Source organism: Micromys minutus, assembly GCF_963924665.1.
Source record: "Micromys minutus genome assembly, chromosome: 23".
In the NCBI taxonomy this organism is placed as follows: Eukaryota; Metazoa; Chordata; class Mammalia; order Rodentia; family Muridae; genus Micromys; species Micromys minutus.
Window position 1 is genome coordinate 33,635,560 of NC_137958.1, and position 20,167 is coordinate 33,655,726.

General features: G+C 40.8%; 1 protein-coding gene across 1 annotated transcript in view; it reads right to left on the reverse strand.

Annotated features, from left to right (window-relative positions):
- Positions 1–1,197: 1,197 nt before the first annotated feature.
- Positions 1,198–20,167, reverse strand: part of COL28A1 (collagen type XXVIII alpha 1 chain) — a gene marked incomplete at both ends in the record, with an annotated part of 147,374 nt that continues 128,404 nt past the window's right edge. The window contains 5 exons of the mRNA XM_080936233.1: positions 1,198–1,370; positions 2,611–2,797; positions 15,026–15,183; positions 16,543–17,091; positions 19,110–19,146. Coding sequence (XP_080792359.1) covers positions 1,198–1,370; positions 2,611–2,797; positions 15,026–15,183; positions 16,543–17,091; positions 19,110–19,146 — 1,104 coding nt within the window. The remainder of the gene's footprint in view (positions 1,371–2,610; positions 2,798–15,025; positions 15,184–16,542; positions 17,092–19,109; positions 19,147–20,167) is intronic.

The following is a 20,167-nucleotide window of genomic DNA, read 5'->3' on the forward strand; positions in this document are numbered from 1 at the left end:
AACTATTTGTAAATGTATTTATATATGGTAAAACTCGGCTTGATTATAAAGCCAAATGAAAACAGTAAGGGAGAGAAGACAACAATGCCAACAGCATCATTCTTACGAAGCTCTAAGCCATGTGAGATTCACTGTATCTCATTTAGGTATCCCTAGAGATATGTGTGGTTTTACATGTAAATTACGTGGAAAGCCAGCGGCAACACGGATCTCTCTGTCGTAGAAATGTGGTGGGGGCGGGCACACCAGGACTTCCACAGAGTCAGCACTTTGCTTCACTCCCCAGGTTATGTTTCTTGCTTGTCTCATCCTGTTTTTAAACTGACTACCAGGTTGCATGTATGTTTTTAAATAAAAAATGCCACATAGTAAAATTTTAACCATGCTATGGAACCCCTGCAATTTTTTTTTTCCAGGATGGTAATTTTTCCATTTCCTCAGACTGGAGCCTTTTTGGTGTCCAACTTAAAGGAGAGTAACAGGCTGAGGAGAAAGCATTTTGTAGACAGTGTGTTAAAATACTATCTCAGCTCAGAACTATCTGCCTTCCCACACTTGGCATAACAAAATTATAAAACAGTGGACTGAATTCTCACTCCTTCACCATAAAGTCGAGTCTCATTCACATATTTTTAAAGGGGAAGTATAAAACGTGCTTCATTTTAATAAATAGCTTACGTGTACAGTGAAGGCTTTGACACCAACGAGGAACAGGAAGAGGCAATTTATCACACACTTAGTGGGTTTATTTCAGACGTATTTTTCTCTATCACTTTGGGCTAAATTTAGAACTCCGATCACCACCATCCACCACTATTCCAGCACTCACACGCAGACATTCCTCCAATGTTCAAACTAAAGTCCTTCTCTTCACGGGCTGTGAAGTGCTGTAAGAGTATAGGCACAGGGTGGGTGGGGTGTGGCCTACCATGAGATGCATACTAGAATGACTAGGAATCCGAGGTGATGCAGATAAAACCTGTGTTGTAAAGTTGCATAGCCGAGTCTAGATCCCTAATCCATCCACTCTTCATCTGTGTAGACAGTCTATAGTATACCAGACTATACCCCTCGGTGGTGGTTGTGAGGGCTTTGTGACTTATGAACTATCACTACCGAGTGTATGCTCAGATGGGGGTGCGCTGTTTGTGTGAGGCTCTTCCTAGGCCTCTGGTGGAAGCCTGTTAGTGTGTTTGTTCATTGTTTAATGCAGGTTGCTTGACATTCCTTTTCGCTGTGGAATCTGTTCCCTGAGCCATTGCAGCCACTGAACCAAAAGCGAGCGCAAGAGTTGACCTGTTTGTCATAATACCAGCGAACCACGTAGTCACCACAGTTTCCAGGTTTCAGGGCTTCCTCACATCTTGGATCTGGGGAGAAAACAGGGTTGGGATTACCACAAGTTTTTCCTCTCACTGAAGACATCAGGGGAGAAAGCAAACGCTTTATGAAGTAATATAAAGTTTTTATTCTTTGTGCATTCAAACAGACCAATCAAAAGTCTTTCATCTTTATGAAACTCCACTAAATTGCACATTTTCTAGAAGGCATAAGTGAGAATCCATTAACTAAATACTCTGGGGGATTAGCCGAGAAGATTTGTTTTTAATAGTCTCACTAGGTAGCCCAGGCTAGCTTTGAATTTGTGATAATCCACCCTCCAACTTCCAAGGACTGGTAGTATTGTGTGCCTAGTACAGGATTCCAGATTCCAATAATTTAGATGCACCAAAGAGCAGTCCTGATAGCACAGCTCCTTCCAAAAGGGCAGCTTGTTGCAGGACCTTTTAATGTCAGTTACAAAGAACTTTCCCTATAGGAAGCCAAAGCAACAAGGCCATATCGTGCTAATTTAAGAGCCTCTGTTTTATTAGATCTGTAGACAATCACCTCAGAGAACATTGATTCTTACTTTGCACTTGAAGAAATTATCCCAAGGAGGCCAGACAAACAGAATCCAGTTGCCCAAGACTTGTTCTCTCAGAGATGATCCTGGCATCATAAATTACATCCATCTCTGTGGCTGAGCCAGTCTTCACTTGAACTCCCTTAGTGTTTAGAGTGTGTCTAAATACATGTTCTAAAACTGATCTCTAAATCTAATTCTACCACAAAGACTCCTTACACCTAATAGAAAGGAGCAGATTTCCATAGCCGCTACCACTGGAATCAATGACTTATATAGTGTAGCATGCTTTCAAGTTCATCTAAGCTCCTGCTGGCTATGGTCACTTTCGCGTATGCTGCAAAACACACACGGGGATGAATTCTCTCTGTACATAGATTAACTTGCAGAAAACATGGACTGGATCAGAAACCGAGTTACACAATCAAGGGATAAAAGTCTCAAATCTCTACATTTATGAAGAACCCAGAGTAGCCAAGGCTGGGGCAAACAGGAAAAACAATCACCTCCAAAGCATTCAGGTTCAAACCTGTGCTGTAATACTTCCTTATCCACATTTATTCCCAAGATGGCTGCCTCTCAAGCTTCATGTGACCCAGTCAGAACTAGCTCTTGTCTTCCCTAGTAAGCTATCTATTTCCTCTTGTAGAGACTCTAGAAACCGACCACTCTTCTACAGCAGCGGTGTGAAAGATGTCTCTTACCTTTGTACAGAGATTTTTCTGACTGTAACAAATTGGGATTCGGAGTTCTTGTTTCCAGTCCTTCGGGGCCACTGACCAATGGCTCAAGTGTATTTGTGGCCTTAGGTGGTGTTGGGATGGCCAAGGTACTGGCCTCAGTCAACACAGATGGTTCAGTCTCTTCATTTTGGCCTCTAGAGACATTAAACTACATACACACACACACACACACACACACACACACACACACACACACACACACACATACACACAAACATCATACACCACATCACATACAGGAAGCATCACATATACATGCCACATTCATACAACACGAACATCCCATGTACCATGCAAACACACACACACAACACATACATACAAACATCACATATACATACAACATTCATAGAAAACACACACAAAAAGAAAAGAAAAAAATAACATTACAATTTTTTTGTTTGTTTTTGACAATGTCGCCTGATTTCTCGGAAAATACAAAAAAGGTTTTTCTTTGTGTGTCTCCCCAGCTGTCTACTGCTGACTAGTTCAAATAAAGCTTACAAATTCACGTCTCTGCCTAGATAAAGAGGGACTTTCTTGCCACTTTGTGTTGAGTGGGTTCTAGTGTGCACATTCATGGCCTGCATCTGGGCACAGATGTTACTCTGCTGAGAACTTCCAGGGAGAACTGCGTGCAGGGCATGGACTATGTAAGGCTGGGAAGGGATGGTGTTCCTTCTTCTTTTAGTTACAGCCATGAAGAGAAATCAATACAATTTAGCATCTTTACAGTCTTTTTCATCTTCTTTCCTAACACTAGAGCTCTTAACGAGATATCCCAAAATATCTGTTCAGTGAATGTTGAGGCAGAGGATTGGGACAACAGAGGACAACAAGATCTGGATGAAAGCAACTTGGCATTCCGTTTGATGGTTCGTTCAATCCCAGCTAAAAATCTCACCCCCTCTCCTACTGTCTGTCTATCACCCAGAACCCAAATAATACCCCACTGTTGTGGGGTGCTTAACTTCTAAGAAGTTCTGAAAAACACTTGATCACTAAAGTACATAAGATCATAACTCCAGGAATATTTATTTTAGCAAAACTTACAAGTTGTATCTCAAGTTTTAATATATAATGAAACGGGGAAGGTGCTTTGTTTAAGAGGAGTTCACGTTAGTTCTCTGACTGTTATCATGAGCTAGGCAAGTCACTGTATGAATAATTGGAAATGACAGTGATTTTGTTTGTCTTGTTTTGTCTTGTCTTTGGTGTAGTTGGTCTTCTTGGAGCTCGCTGTATGGAGGAGTCAATCTCTCAACCTTAGTCCTAACCCTATATTCCTAAAATGGCTCTCTTGTCTGTTCTGTGTTTATTTCAGTAAACAAATCTATGAACTAAATAAAGCAGTTTTTCTGATACTTTCTCAACCAGGGATGCCAACAGACAGTGAACCGAGCTAGCTGTCACCATCGCATGCCCTCCGTTATCTACTGTCTTATGGCACTTGCTTCAGATGCAGGAACACGCAAGCGCATGCGCACCTACTCACAACCCTATTGAGTGAGCATGCTTTAATCTGATTACTTATAGATGCATGTTTCCTAGTTATTCAAGTACTACCTGGTGAGTTCAGAGCCAATATGTTCATTAGAATTGGTCCTTCACGATGTGGATAAATAGCTCTCCATTCAAGTACAACAGTAACTTCTTCCTGGTTGCAAACACAGCCTTTGGTAAAGGTATGCATCCCTTGAAGCTCCTGTTTTCAGAGTGGCCCTGTGTGAGTTGGATGGTTTGTGTATCATCATTCTATCTTAGACTAGAACATTTTGTGACCGGCAGTCCTCCAGTGGGAAGGGAGAAAGGTCCTGGCCCAGGGAAGACATACTGCTGTTCTCCTCCAGTAGCTTCTTTAATGATACTATATCAAAAGAAGAGCCACTGGCAACATGGTTCACTGAGGCAAGTGCCACTTGCTCTGGGCAGTGTGGTCTCCTTAAAAGAATGACCTCTGCCTTTGGATCTTTACAGAGCTCAACTCCTGGGGCCTGAGAATTTCCTCGTTTGTCATGTAGAAATGCCTGTTTGCTTTCTAAATCACATGATCATTTGGAGATTTCCACAACTGTAACATTATACCACGTTTCAGAATAAACACAATTAACTTTCCTCTATAAATGAGAATAATTTCATCCATTTTCTGGCACAGGGAAAGCTTGCGACCATTAAACAAATGCATAATTGTTGTGGTTGGCAATTTAAAATTTGTTCTTCCTTCTTACAAAAGCAAACATGTTTGCTGAAAGGGGTTTTAGAAAACAATGGACAAGTGAAAAGAGTGGAATAGAAATCAGAAGCAATTCTACTTGTAGATAATTACTGTTGATATATTTTCCCCACTCTTATTTTTCCTATGTGAATATATTTTTAACAACAAAAAATGGAGGCTGGGACTAAGTCAGTTGGTAGAGTGTTGGCTTAGTGGCCTTAAAGCATTGGGTTAATGTAGAGGAGAGGCAAAAGACAGTGGCTCTGTTTGGTTTTCTGTGCTATATGCTCTTTTTCTTATTATATAGTATCAACACTGCGCATATTTCATGCTGACAATACCCAATTTAAGGTGTTTAATATACATGACTATAATGTCCCCCCCCTTGTGTGTGTGTATGTGTGTGTGTGTGTGTGTGTGTGTGTGTACATATATGTGCCATATTAGGGATTAAAGACAGGGCCTTTCAAACACCCGTACCACTGATCTATACTCCAGCCCTCTGTTTTCTTTTTAATTTCAAGAGGTCTGGCCAAGTTGCCCATGCTGGCCTTGAACCACTTCCATAACCGAGGTAAAGTGCAGTCCTTTGGCTGTCCTGCTTCCGCTTCCAAAGTACCAGCCCATCAACCCTGAAACAGGAGGCCCAGCTCACAGTGGCCTTTTCTGACTTTTATTATCTTCTATTCTAAACTTCATGGGTAATTGGGTTAAACACAGATACTTAATACTTCTCAGGGAACATCCTTTCCAAATGAGGTTCTACTAATTTGCACACTCACTGGGAATATCATTCTTAAGTAGTAATCACTTGCTAGCTATTAGGAATGAAGAAGTGGGTGACATTCTCCAGCTGGCTACAGAGAAGTGCCACAACCTGTTTTCTCTACTGTGTGACCACTATTCCCACCCCTACCATAACCTGCAACTCCTTCATCCTTTTCACTGTGCCACAGTATCTCAAACTCAGCCTTCCTGCCACAGCCCAGGAAACACTAGTCTCCATCTGAAAAGATTTCAATAGCCGCATCAGGACCAACTGTCTTCTTCTACATGATGCTCAGGAACCTACAACCCTCCTACAGTATTTTCCATATGGAGTTCAACTGTGAACCACACCACACCAAAGAAGAATATGTTACCCCCACATATGTCACTTTGGGATAATAATTATTTTGAGGTGAAGGTAGTTAGAAGTAAATACAAGAAAATCAACCTTTTGTTCTTCATTGGCCTAAAAGCAAGACATAATGTTTTCTAAGGTATTTCCTGCTCCCTTCTCTACCAGGAAGAACTGAGTTATCAGTGGAGACCCATGATTCTTAGCAAAGGGATAGTGCCAGAAGACCCTGTAGCAAACATTAACTAGCTTGTATCCCTGTCTAGTTCCCATATTGTCACCTTCCCATGATTTTCTTCTTTAAAAACTCAGGCCTTTTCCGTAGTCTTGCCCTCCTCTCCTAAGTTATTGTTTTCAAGGAAGCTGTTCAAGCTCACATGCCAGCCTCCCTTGGAGTCAGTCATTGACTACATGATCCTCTGTACACGTATGTTGTTCATACTAATAACCCTTGGTTTGTTTCTACTCTTATTAGTCTATCTTCCATCAACTGGTTTTCAGAGGCCCAGCCAATGACCCTAAAAAGATACAGGTTAAAAAAAAAAAAAAAAAAAAAAAACGTTTTCTGCTCATAATTTTGCATCACTTTATGTTTCATGCGTGTCTTAATTATCATTGCCTGTGGCTGTAATGAAACATTCTGACAAGTGCAATGTAAGGAGGGCAGTTTCACAACGCCAGGCACACTCTGTGGTAGTCAAGATAAAGTCAAGGTGGAGGGAACTTGAATCAGCTGGTCTTATCATATAGTGGGCAAGAACAGAGGACAGTGAACTAATGCACACATGCTAGGGCTCTGGTTACTCACTCCTTTGCATTCTTCCCAGGATCCTTCCCTGTTGAGTCTAGATGATGCCAAGTTAATAACCAAATCTAGCCATCACAACATGGATGAATATGTCTATCAGAAAAGCAATTAGTTTATGCCACTTCTTTGACTCCCATCCTTTCCCCCTTCTTTCCTGTTTCTCTTCCCTGCTTTCCCCCTTTCCCACCCTTTAATCTATAGCATTGAGCAGGCAAGTGATTGACAGTGAATAAATTCACAATGAGTTAGAAAACTCCCCTCATGCACATTGTTGTGTTGAGTTTAATACAAAGGGGGAAATAGTAAATTTCTCTAGGGATGTCAAGAACATTGTAAAGAAGACAGAGTACAGAAGACAGAATGCCATCTAACAACAATGTCATTTAAGTAACCCAAACCTAACTAGCAGAACAAATCAGTGCTACAGGAGAGAGGACAAAAGAATAGCTCAGAGGACTGAGCTTAGGTTATAACCAACCCTAGAACAACAGATAACAAACGCTGACTAGTCCATGGGTGAGCACACAGGTGTTTATTTCTGCTTCCTTCTTGTCCCATTTATAAGCTTAAACCTGACATCATAAGCCTGCCTATCACACTGTTCATTTCTGCTCCATCACACTGTTCAAAAGCAAGTGAGGAGCTGAAGGGTTAGCTCTGTGGTTAAAAGTACTTGTTCTTATGGGGGACCTGGATTCAATTCCCAGCACTCACATGGAAGTGCCTAGCCATCAACAACTCCAGGCACATGAGGATCCAGTGCCTTCTTCTGACATCCATGGACTGCAGGCATTCCCATGATACACATGCACGCACACAGGCAAAACAGTCTTACACATAAAACAATAAAATAAATAAATCTATTTCCCCCCTCCCAAAAAAAAGCAAGTATGCTGACTGCTGAGTTTAGACTTGGCACTTCTCAGCATGGTAGGTAACATGGTAGAAGCTTGTTTCACAGTCAAAACCTTCAAAGCTGTATGTCCGGTTTCAGTGGATTCCTCTCAGAAGGACTATAGGTGCTATTCCTTCTACACCCTGAAATTTATTTGCATTTCGAGGTTTCCAGACCACCTTGGGTTTGGACTGCCCTTCCGAAGACTGACTGTGCCTTTTTTAGAGGTTAGGATACAGGGCTGTATTCATCTTAAAGACGAATAATTAATCTGAATGCCACTCGTCATGAAGAAACACAGAATAAGTTAGGAGTCTTTTAAAAATCCAACATACATAAAGCCGATGCATCTCCACATTAGACCTTATAAAAGTGGAGGAAAACATAGACTTTGGAGCCGAGGAAATAATGTATCTATCTTCAGCACAGTCAACTTTTTTTGACCTGTGTCTGTGATATTTCTTGTAGGTGAATTTTTCAGTATGTTCACTGCCTTGTTTTCTATCCTGTAGGACAGAACACCTCTCACCCAAGGGGTAATAAGTCGTCAGCAGCAACAGTCACCGCTTACCCAGCAACTTCAAATTCTAATAATTAGCTGTTTCATAGGTTTGCCTGAGGTTTGACTTTCTCACCACAAGGAGAATATTGATTTTCTTTTACAAACAAGTAAATTGAGATTTGGCCAATATGAACACACAGACATGACAATTCATAATCATTTACAGATAGTTAGTTTTGATTTCAGGAAGTCAACTTAACTTTGCCCACATCAGAGAGAACTAAACAACAAACTCACTCTGATGTCTCTTGAAGTTATCAGTGCCTCTGAGTTTAGCCTTTAGATAGGGCACTTGGTCATCATCATTATCATATGATTAAGCAGCCTACAAGTTTGCTTCTGAAGAGCATTCAAAGGAAATACAATCGAATCTCAGCAGAGAAAGAAAAGGGGAGAAAAACGGGTGAGGAGGATGTTTAGTATGTAAGAGGCAGACAGAGAAAGAGAAGAACCACTTCAGGTACTGGACAAAGAGTATGGCAGAGAAGTGGAAATTCACCTCCAGACAGTGGCTGTGATGTTACACATGAGTGACACAGCAGTAAGGATTTGACTAGCCAGACCTTGGTGGCTTTTCTGTTGAGGCATATTGGAGGCCATAACCTGACTTCAGAGAAATGTCTCCAAAGCAAAGCAACTACAGTGAGAGGAGAAGGGAGAAGGCTGGGGTGTGAGAGAGAATTACATGTGAGAATCAGCCTCGAGCAATGGGAGGAAGGAAAGGAATGGAGGAAGGGAGGGGATGACGGAGTAGAAGAGACAGACACATAGAGAGAATAAAAAGTCAAAAAGCAAGAGAAAGACAGAACATTAGGCATTAGCCTAATGGGGATTACTTTATTTTGAGACAATAGAACCAAATAGAATATTAGCAGAAGAACTGTGCTAATTTAGAAAGAGTTGGCTTATTCTTTTTATTTTTTGTGAAAAAGTATTTTTTTTTAAAAAAAAAAACATTAGTAAGTTTCACTTAGCAAAATACACCCAAAAGGAAATCACAGTACAAAGAAAGCTTTAAGTCAAGGCCTCGCCAATTCCTACAGAATTAGTATTGTGTCTCAATTGGCAAACATAACTTTTAAAAAGCTTAAACTTAATTGAAAGATTTAAATGGAAATATTAACTAGAATGAACATGAGAAACGCTTCTCTTTTCAACAGGGATCTAGCACCTTGAGTTCTCTAAAAAAGTACAAGTTCCCTGTGTGTTCACTGTGGTGTGCTTAAAGATCCACTCAACATACTTAAACTACTTAACTCACATCACATCTCTCTTAAGTATACTAAGAGTTGGCTTATTCTTAAGATGGGCAAATCTGACACTTACTGAGCTAGAGGTCTGGTGGGGTGGAAAAGCCAGGTCCCAACTTGGGCCAAGTAGAAGGGAACACTGAAGAACACGGGTGGAGGGTTAGACAATCTCAGGTCAGAGCAGAGACTGGGGTGAAGCATACATTCAATTCCAGTGTCAGCATGAACCTAGCCAGGGCTGCGGTTCTTTGAGAGTATTTCCAGTGGAAGCTAAGCACGGTGGCTCAAATCTGTAATCACAGCACACAGGAGGCCAAAGCAGGGGGAATCCTTGTGAATTTGGGGCCAGCCTAGGGTGCAGTGAGTTACAGGTCAGCTCAGATTACAAAATAAGCCCCAATCTTAAAATCAAACAAACACAAATTCCCACTGGAGCCTGGTTTAGCAATGGCTTACTTGGGCTACCCTGCTTAGGTGATAAGAACAGAGAGACAGAGGAAACTAGAGACAGAAGCATTCAGCTCCTGCAGACAAAGGCACAGGGGATGTACACTGATCTTCAATGCACACTGCTGCAGAAGTTTCCTATAGACTGGAGGCTGCACTCAAGATGTCAGGGTGATGTCAAGAAAAGGGAAACTTTCTCCCCTACTTCCTCCACCATACCTCCTCTAGCAGGTAACAGTACTACCCCTGGGGCTCATCCCACACTGGTTTGGCTGGGTCTCTCATTTGGTTGCTAGGAAACCATTATGTACAGAAACCCCACATCCTCCTCCTCCAGGGAAGAAGAGGTCTGGCTGTCAGTTATCTAAGTTATGTGCAGTTGAGGAAGAATTTTTCAAAATACTAAAAAAAAAAAAAAAAAAGAAAAAGAAAAAAAGAAAGAGATAAGGTTTCATTCCTTTCTACTTCTTCAAAAAGAAAACTATGTATGTGAAAAAGTCTGTAAGAAACTAGTCGAAATGGATTGCTACCCATCGCCCATGCATGCACACACTAATTATTAATACATTTAGAACCATGAAGTGTAACTTTGCTGAAGTGTAACAGGAACTGAAGATGCTTATGGAATTAATGGGTCATTGCTGGACAAAATTGTGGACCCCATAAGCTGATGTTTAATTGGTCTCACTCATTTATATCATGAAAATCCTAACCCAACTGTCCAGACCAGGAAGAATGAATAAACATGAAATATTAACATTATTAATGGCATCAAATATTCGAGGCAGCATCCACAGCAGTGGTTTCCACAGGTCTTTTTTGGAAGTCTTTATTTATCCCTGTCGGTTTCTCTTTTCTCCCCTGTCCTACCATCCCACACTCCACTTTCCCCCTCCTGGTCCACTCTTCTCTCCTGACCTCTATATTCTATGTCCTCTCCCCCAAAGCCCTCCCCCATGCTAATTTCCAGACCTCTGTGGGAACTCAAATTTTGGAGCACACATATCTGCAGTCTCAAAGCTAACATCTAAAAAATAAGAGTAAGCATGTGATGCTTGCCCTTTTAAAGCCCAGTTTCCTCATTCACCAGGACAGTTTCTAGCTCGTTCCATTTACCTGAAAACTTCGTTTTTCTTAATAGTTGCATGCTAATCCACTGTGTGAATGAACCCCCCCCCCCCTTTTTTTAATCCTATTCATGGGTTGTTTCCATTTCTGGCTATTGTGACTAGGGTAGCAATGAGCAGGTATCTCTACAGTAGGATATGGAGTTCTTTGTATACGCCAAGGGATGGTACAGTTGAATCATATGGTAGATATATTTGGGGATTTTTGATGAATTTCTACACTAAGTTCCATGCTGATTATACCAGTTTGTACTCAGACCAGCAGTATGTGTTCCCCTTTCTGTACATCTTAGGCCAGCATTTGTCATCTTTTCTTTTTCTTTCTTTCTTTCTTTCTTTCTTTCTTTCTTTCTTTCTTTCTTTCTTTCTTTCCTTTTTTAAACTTAGCTATTCTGATGAGGGTAAGGAATAATCCTACAATAGTGTTAATTTGCATTATCCTGATGGCTAAATATTTTTAAACATTTCTTAAATGTTTCTCAGTCGTTTTTGTTTCATCTTTTGAGAACCCATCTTTAAGTGGAGTTTTTGTTTACGCGATTGGGGGTGTACTTTGTGTATTTTAGATACTAACTCTTTGTAAGATGGATGGCTAGGAAAGGTATTTTTAACCATTCTGTAAGCTGCCTCTTCGCACAAGCCATGTCCTTTCTATACAGAGGGTTCTTAGTTTTAAGTTTCCAGTTAATAATTGTTAAGGCAGGTATATTGGCACACAACTTCAGTCCCAGAACTCTGCAGATATAGGCAAGAGGATCTCTGTGGAGTTCAGGGTCAGCTGGTCTACACAGTGGTCTCAAATACCAGCCTCCAGCCTCCTCGCCCTCTCCTCTCCTATCTTCCACAACATACCAGTTATTCTTTCTATGAACCAATCATCATCATATGACCTTTGCTTTACACACTGGCTACCACCTGACTACCTGGTCTGTGAACAAAGTTCAAACTCCTTGGCACAACATATGAAACCATTTATAATTCATTCTCAAAGTCCCATTCTACCCTAGGTACAGCTTCGCTTGGTACCGGACTGAAGCTGTCTCTTCTCTTGAATTACCATGCATGGACTTTGGAACTCACCCCCACCCTGTGCTAAAATCACCTTTCCCTCTACTCACCCCTTAAGAAATTATTAGTGTCAACCCACTATTAGATCAACAACACCTCCTTCTATGGACTAAATTTTGTTCTCCTCCAGAATTCACATATGTAACAAGGAAGTATCTGCTTATAATCCAGGAAGTGAGCTGTCACCTAGCATCAGAGTCAAACTCCCCAGTCTTCAGAACCGTGAAAACTATATATTTGTTACTTAGGCCAGTCCATCTTATTTTTACCCTTAGCTTCAGTAGACCAAGACATTTTCTACTTCCTGTCCTAAACTAATTTCTACCACTTCTTGTGCTTCAGCTGCCTCTCTGCTTCCTCTCTTAGGTCATCATTATATCCTGGTACTTTCCAATCTTTCTAATAAACATGACATCAGAGCCAACACATAAGATGGCAGGAAATTTTCAAGATGTGCTCATTGGGAATCACTGGTGTTAAGATAAACAAAGCATGGCTCAGGGAGTACAAAAGGCTCTGTTCATATACTGCTTGCTGAATGAGACCTGGGCTTGTATCTTTTAAAGAAGACTTTAGAAAACATAAAGATGCCTATTAGAAAATTGTTCATATAGTTCAGCTAGATAACCAAGGGATAGGTCATACAAAGAGGAATCTTGGCTTAGAGGGCATGACAAATGCCACCAAGGATAGGCTTGGGAACAACACAAAAAAGTTTGATTGCTTATGTCGTGGTTTGAAGAATGGCCTCCATAGGCTCATAGATTTGAACGTTTGGTTGTTAGGAACTAGGAGGTCTGCCATAATTAGAGTTGGTGTGGCCTTCTTGAAGGAAGTATGTCATTGAGGATGGACTTTGAGATGTCAAATGCTTAAGCTAGGCTCAGTCTGTCTGTCTGTCTCTGTGTGTCTCTTTGTCTGCCCCCCTTTTTTCTTCCTGCTGCCTGCAGGTTGAGATTTAGAACTCTCAGCTCCTCTCTAACACCATGTGAGCCCATATGCAGTCATGCTTCCCACCATGCTGAACCTCTGATATTATAACCAGTCCCAGTTAAAGGCTTTCCTTTGTAAGATTTTCTGTGGTCATGGTGTCTCATCACAGCAATAGAACAATGACCAAGACAACAACCTACTTAAAGCATTATAAGATCTATCTATCTATCTATCTATCTATCTATCTATCTATCTATCTATCTATCTATCTATCTACCTATCTATCTATCTATCTACCTACCTACCTACCTACCTACCTACCTACCTATCTACCTACCTACCTACCTACCTACCTACATACCTATCATCTAGCTATCTGTTTTGACATAGTTGTGTAGTTCACAAGTATGGATCTCATAGACAGCAACAGTGTCAAGTCACAGTGTCAAAAAAATATGTCCCTGGCCATACAGTACTGCCACTAATTTGCTTTAAGAGATTTAGATAGACAAAGGCCAGGCAAACCCTGTGGGCTAAATCACAGTTTCCACCAGCTTTTATAAATAAGTTTTACTTTGCTTTGAATGCTGGTGATTGAAAGCACACTCTACCACTGAGTCAAAACCCAGTTGACATTTGCTAAATAAATTTTATTAGAGCACAACCATACTTATTTGCTTGAGTATTCTCTATGACTACTTTGCAACTCAAAGATAAAACTAAAAAATTGAAACAGTCATCCTATGGCCTGTCAGTCATAAGTGTTTAAGATATGGCCATTAGTGTGCAGACATCTAGTCTATATCTGACAGTATAAACTTATGTGTCAATTTCAAAACAATTCAGTATAAGTCTTTTGCTTTAATAGAATTCTGGTTTGGAGTCAGTATTTCAACAGATGAAAATAAGTCAGAGGATTTCTGGTCCTTTCTGAATAAGGAATAAAAATCTAGTGGGTTCTGAAACCTGTGCCCTTGGGAGGTATCCTAGGCCTGACTCCTCAACAAACCTGACTCCGAGTCCTAGTCCTGATGTCTATTGGAGTCTCAGTCTATTTAGCCAAATCCTGGTGCTAGAATATTTTTACACATGCTTATAATGACTGGACTTATGAAGTTTCAATAAAAGGAAAGCACAGAGGCTCCACTGAGCTTAAAGACTAATAGCATGACTCTCTCCACATTTCCTAAACAAGATCCATAGAAGTAGGAGAAGTCAGTCAAGACAGACTGACTTTACTCAGAAACTTGGTTAGGAAGAGACTGTATTCAAGACTTATAAGTAACTATGGGAGACTCTGAAGTTTTCTCTGGATCTGATTGGTTTAAATCAGCTCCTATGAGCTTGCTAAGAAGACAGTCATGGTTGTCTCTATACCCAGAAAACACCTATCCTCACTGGAGAGCTCCAACACTGGGCACCCACCTTGTACCATGATCATGACCACACACAACCACAATCCCTTCCTTTCCATGAACAAAAGTAGAAAGCTCAAAGGGAAAAAAATATGGTATGGAGTATGGGAGGTTGGCACTAGGTCATACATGTAAACTTTGGAAAAACTTGAGAGGGTACAAGGTAGATGCAGTAATGAATGGATGAAAGAGAGCTAGAACAGAATCTTCAAATCATAACAAGAAGATAAGATTATATAGTGTAGTATTAATCTATTCCAGGGCACATAGTTACAGTCACAGTAATAATAATATAAATAAAACATTTTCAACATTTAATGAATCATTATCAAATATGGAAAAAATAATCCCATATTTATGTTAAAATTCCAGAGCTATTTCAGAACTGAAAATCTATCATCAAGGTGGCAATGCTTGGAACCAAGGGCCTAAAACTATACACAGGTCAGCAGATTGTGAGCATTCAGGGCAGGCATAATGTCTCTGATAGAAAACTACACGCTTTAAGTGCAAGGAATGAGCCAATAGCTACTTACCAACTCAGAAATTTCTTTTGCAGGCTTTGGAGTGGATCTGCTGACCTCTCGTTCTGACACCCCAAATTCAGGTGGAAAAGATGATGATCCAAAAACTTGAATGAGATAGGAGTCAAAGTCTTCACAAATCTTTTTAGATAATTTTTGCTTCAGAGTATCTTTTTAAAAAGCAACAGCAGCAGCAACAACAACAACAAAGCAGAAAGGGGGATTTAGTGGATGCAGTGAGACTTTCCTCAATACCTCCCTAAGGAGACCAACCCTGTCCTTAAAATATGCTACCTCCCATTACTAGAAAAACACTACCCAGATAACCATTGTTGGAAGATTATGTCAAACACTTTATTTAATAATACACAATAGCACAGCACCACAACACTGCATTATTCTGTAAAGAGGGCTAGCCTCCTACTACTATATAAAATAGACCATTGATCTGGTTTTAGGTCAGTTCGCCCCAAAATATATTCATCATTGTTGTAATGAGTTAAAAACTCTCTTAGATAAATTGATAAAGCCTTAATTTAATTGTTAAAATATAGCCATTTTCTCAAATGTGTGATATTTCTGGTCATTCTAACACATGAGCAGCTCAATGAAACCATGTATATCAGATAACCTACCCATTAGCCAGAAGAAAACTGATACAGCAGCTTCAGATTAGCAAAGGTTCTGCGTTTGGTAAGTTACCCTATGGCTGGCGGTGTTGATCGCTGGTGTAGAAAGGGCCTGAGATAGTGAGGTAGGAGCTACACAAGGCTCGATTCTCAGATTAGTAAACAAAGAAGAATTAAGTCTGGGCCCTGCTAAAACAAGCCACACTTACACCAGGATTGTAATATATTTTTACCGTGAAACTCTACTGCCCTAGATGAAATGCAGATGAATCAGTATTGTAGTCTGGCTCATTAGTAAATACCGAATAATAGGAAAAGGTATTTAGTATAAAAATGCTCACTATGTTAGCATAGTGACATACTTCCAAAGGCTATTCTTTAAGATAAATTGCTAGCATAAAGTAAGCAACTAGAACATGACCTCCGATCCCGGCTGCTTTCATTTCTCATTGCTTTAAACTTCCAAATCTTTATCAGGTTTTTTGTTTCCGGTATTTCTTTTCAATTTACAGTTTGTTATTTGCTGCTACATCGTTTGATCTAGTTAGAGGACTTTTAAGGAGTAACCAATGGCAACAATATCCTAAGTCCCATTCTTTCCCTTTATTCCTACCAATTCCTGAAAACTCCAGTTCAACTCCACAGCCAGATGAGCCCTCCCTCCCTCCCCCCTCCCTCCCTCCCTCCCTCCCTCACTCACTCACTCACTCACTCACTCACTATGAATAAGTTCAGAGTTGTACCCTCTACACTCAGTGATATCACACTCGGTTTTTAACCTTCTGTAGTGTATAGGTTATGATGTCATATGGACAGAATCATCTTTAACTCCCTGACTACAGGTGCTATGACACTGCAAGGGACAAAATATATTCCTTCCACTGGGGCAGGCAGCCTTACCTTGCAGGGTAAAGAAGTCATCAAACTGATACACATGTTCCGAGTCAGTAGCAATGAGATTCATTTCTTTGTGAAAAATTTCGAAGTTGGGGTCTTCCTTCTTCACCACCCCAATCACAAATATTTCCACGTTAGAGTCACTGGCATCCTTCACCACATCTGCCAGTTTCTTTTTATCTCGGGTGTCTGTCTGTCCGTCAGTGACCACCAAGGCCACCTTCTTGACACCTGGCCTTGCCTCTTTGAACATGTCATTGGCTGCTTGAAGAGCAGTGGCTGTATAGGTGCCTTCCCCCAGATACTGCATGTTGTCTACCACCAGCTTGAAGTCATCCTTGCTGGAAAATTGCTTCAGGCTAGCCACCTTCTCCACCTTGTGGCTATAGTTGATTATTCCTATGCGGGCTGTGCCAAGGTCCAAGGCCACCCGGTCAGCCAGAGTCTTCACAAAATTTTGGATGATCTGAAAGTTCTCTGGTCCCACACTTTCTGAACTGTCTATCACAAACACTAACTCCAGTGGAGTCTCTTTGCATTTGGGCCCACAACCTAAAAGATGAATGTAGAAGTAGAAACACCAAAGAAATGAAAATAAACCATTACAGATTAATACCATATCGATAGGACAGTGGCAAGAAGGCTGGGAATGAATCAAAGACCTCAGCTGTGGTCTTTCTTTCCTGTGGTGTTTCTTAAATAGGAACAACTTATACCTCTTTCCTCTCTGGACACTATGCTTTACTCTTTTAAAAAATAATATGTATTCAGGGGAATTATTTTATAGAAATTTCCTCCAAGTTGAAGCATTCAAATCTAGAGGAAAGTTCCTTAAAATGAAGGTCTAAAAAGGAGAAAATCAACAACTCACAAGTCTCAGAAAGTCACTAAAGTTTGCTAGATTCATATAGAAGCAGAAAGAGTTGCTGAAGAAAAGCAGCTCTAGTTTTTTGCTTTGTTTTGTTTTGCTTTGCTTTGTGTTCAGCAGGCACCCATTCTAAGCTTGTCTTCTGGTAATGCTGATGCCTTAGAGTCATTTATGTTCCTGTAAGTAGCCCCTCCTGTATACTCCTAAGAGTCACTCCAATTAACACATTTGCTCACCAAGTTGGAGTTTGATAACATTGTTACTTTGATTTGTCATGGGTTCCCTATATGACATAAACAGGTATTTGTTTATATCTCCCCACTAATAGTGTCACACAGGGAAAGGATGAAATTACAGTATAGCAGATAATAAACACATGTGTATCTATTTCTTATATTAAGGTATAAAATCCCCAGTGGATAGCCGTGGGAGGCCTGCTCTTTTCTGAAGGGAGGCAGAGGAGTAGATCTGGGGGAGAAGGAGGTGGGGGAGGAACTAGGAGGAGTAGAGGGGGGGATCTGGTTTGGAATGCATTAAATACAAAGCAAACAAAACTTTTTAAAACTTAGCCTGCTCTGTATAAGCCTCCTTGGTTCATTCTCTCTCTCTCTCTCTCTCTCTCTCTCTCTCTCTCTCTCTCTCTCTCTCTCTCTCTCTCTCTCTCTCAGAGGTCACTACAGTCTCTACAGCCTGATGCTGCTATTTTAACCTTCAGCCATATCTTTAGTAAAACTGGAGATGTGTTCACTGATATGACAGATGGATAAAGTGACAGGGTGAAAGAGTTTATTTGGCTGGAAGATTAGAGCCTGTGACTCTACACGAGAGCCACTGTTCTATGTGGTTGCTCCTTCAGCCACCGTGAGGATTATTACAATGTCCATGACTTCCATGCTATGAAAGAGGCCAGTGGTCCATCTGTACTGCAAATCCTTTGACAAGAGGGATTTTAGAAAATACTGGTTAATAAGCAACCATCCATAGATGGGGTCCCCCAAAATCTAATCCAGAAGTGATGTCTAGACTGTCCTATTACCAGAGGTCCCATGCTGGTTCTTAGGAGACAGAGTTTCTGAGATTTGGTGCTATTCTTGCCTCTATTCACTTCAAACAGGGACGTCATCATTAGCCTATCCATCTTCTGACTTTAGCTAAGCATTTTCCTTATTCCCTAGTGTCTGAGGTGTCAGGTATGGAAAAATTGAGATTTCCTTGTGAAACAAGGCAAACCCCTGACAGTCTTCCTGCCTGTGAGACTGAGCACAGTTGCAGAAATCGCATTCCAAACTCACTTTGGAAAGAAAAAAATCCGGGCTTAGGGGAAAGGATGTGGCAGTCACTTAGCTAGTCTCCAGGTGCCTGTGTCTCCTGCAACCAAATCTGTATTGTGCCAAGTTCTATTCCCAGACTCAGGTAAGCTACTCACTACAGACAAGCACAGTGGGTATACAATACCCTACTAACTACACTCCTGAGCCCCACTGTGCAGAGAGCCTTGAAGAAACAAAACAATTGTCTATTATGGTACAGCCTCCCTCAATGTCAGCTCTTCATTTTCCACTGGCTTTTCAGATAAGACTCCCATTTCCCCACTGGCCATGTACATGTATCTCCTGAATGATCCACATTAGCCCAGCAACACAGCACACAATGGGGCTGAAACCCTATAGGGCATTTCGCTTTCTTGATAATTAAATCTTACCACATATTTCAATGATGAGTTTGATAATTTCTTCTTTCTGGGGGAAAAAGAAAAACGTATTAGCATTTCACATAATAGTCTATCATAATTTTTTTTTCATCTTATTAGTTATCCAGAAAAATTTTTATCAAAGACACATCACCTTTCAGGCTCTTCGAGGAACAATACAAAGCTATGTTTTAGAGAAGTTGTAAGAACTGATACTTCCAATAATGAGTAGAAAGAAAACCACTTTATTTAAAGCATGGTACTGGTTGTTATTACTACACAATCCTACTCTAGATCGTGAATAAATTGGGTTGAGAAGGAGAAACAGACAATCATGGGCTTGTTCTGGGCTCTGGTAGATGAGCTTTTAATGCCTCTTTCTCCTGAATTCAGGGACATAGAGTCTCATACTTCCCACAGCCCCCACTTCACAGTGCCTGTCTACAGTTCTGGCCACAGTAAATGCTCAAGCCATGTTGGTGAAATGAATGTGCAAGTGACTAAATGAAAGAAAATAGTCCTACCCCACCCCCATGTTGGGACGACAAGGCAGGAATTAAGCCGGGGGCAAGAGGGGGGGGATTGCTCCTTCCATGGTGCACACAGAGACTCAGCTCAGCTACTGTTATCAGGTAGCCAGCACACATGGCTTTTCTCTCACTGTAGACATCATTGGGGAATCTGATTGGTAGTGGGGGACAAGATAAAGGAGCTATGATTGTGACTCCCTTTCCTTCCAGGTTTGCTTGCCACTGTACATAGGATTGGCATCCTAAATGGTAACTGAAAGAAAAAGAAGAAAGTAAAAGAACTAAAGGTCTTCTTTTCTAATCTCCAGGGGCTGACGTGTTTGCAAATTAGAAAGGAAGAGTTTGAATTTACTACGAAAATTATGAAACCTTCTTACCCATTCGAATGTTTAAAATCATCTTCTGTGATTAAATAGTGAATGAAAAGAGGAGAAAAACATTCGACAGATTGGCCAAACACATGCATAAGCATAATCCCAGTTTTGAGATAGCTGGGAATGAGATAACATTCACAGCACTTCCTTAAGGAACCAGCTTAAG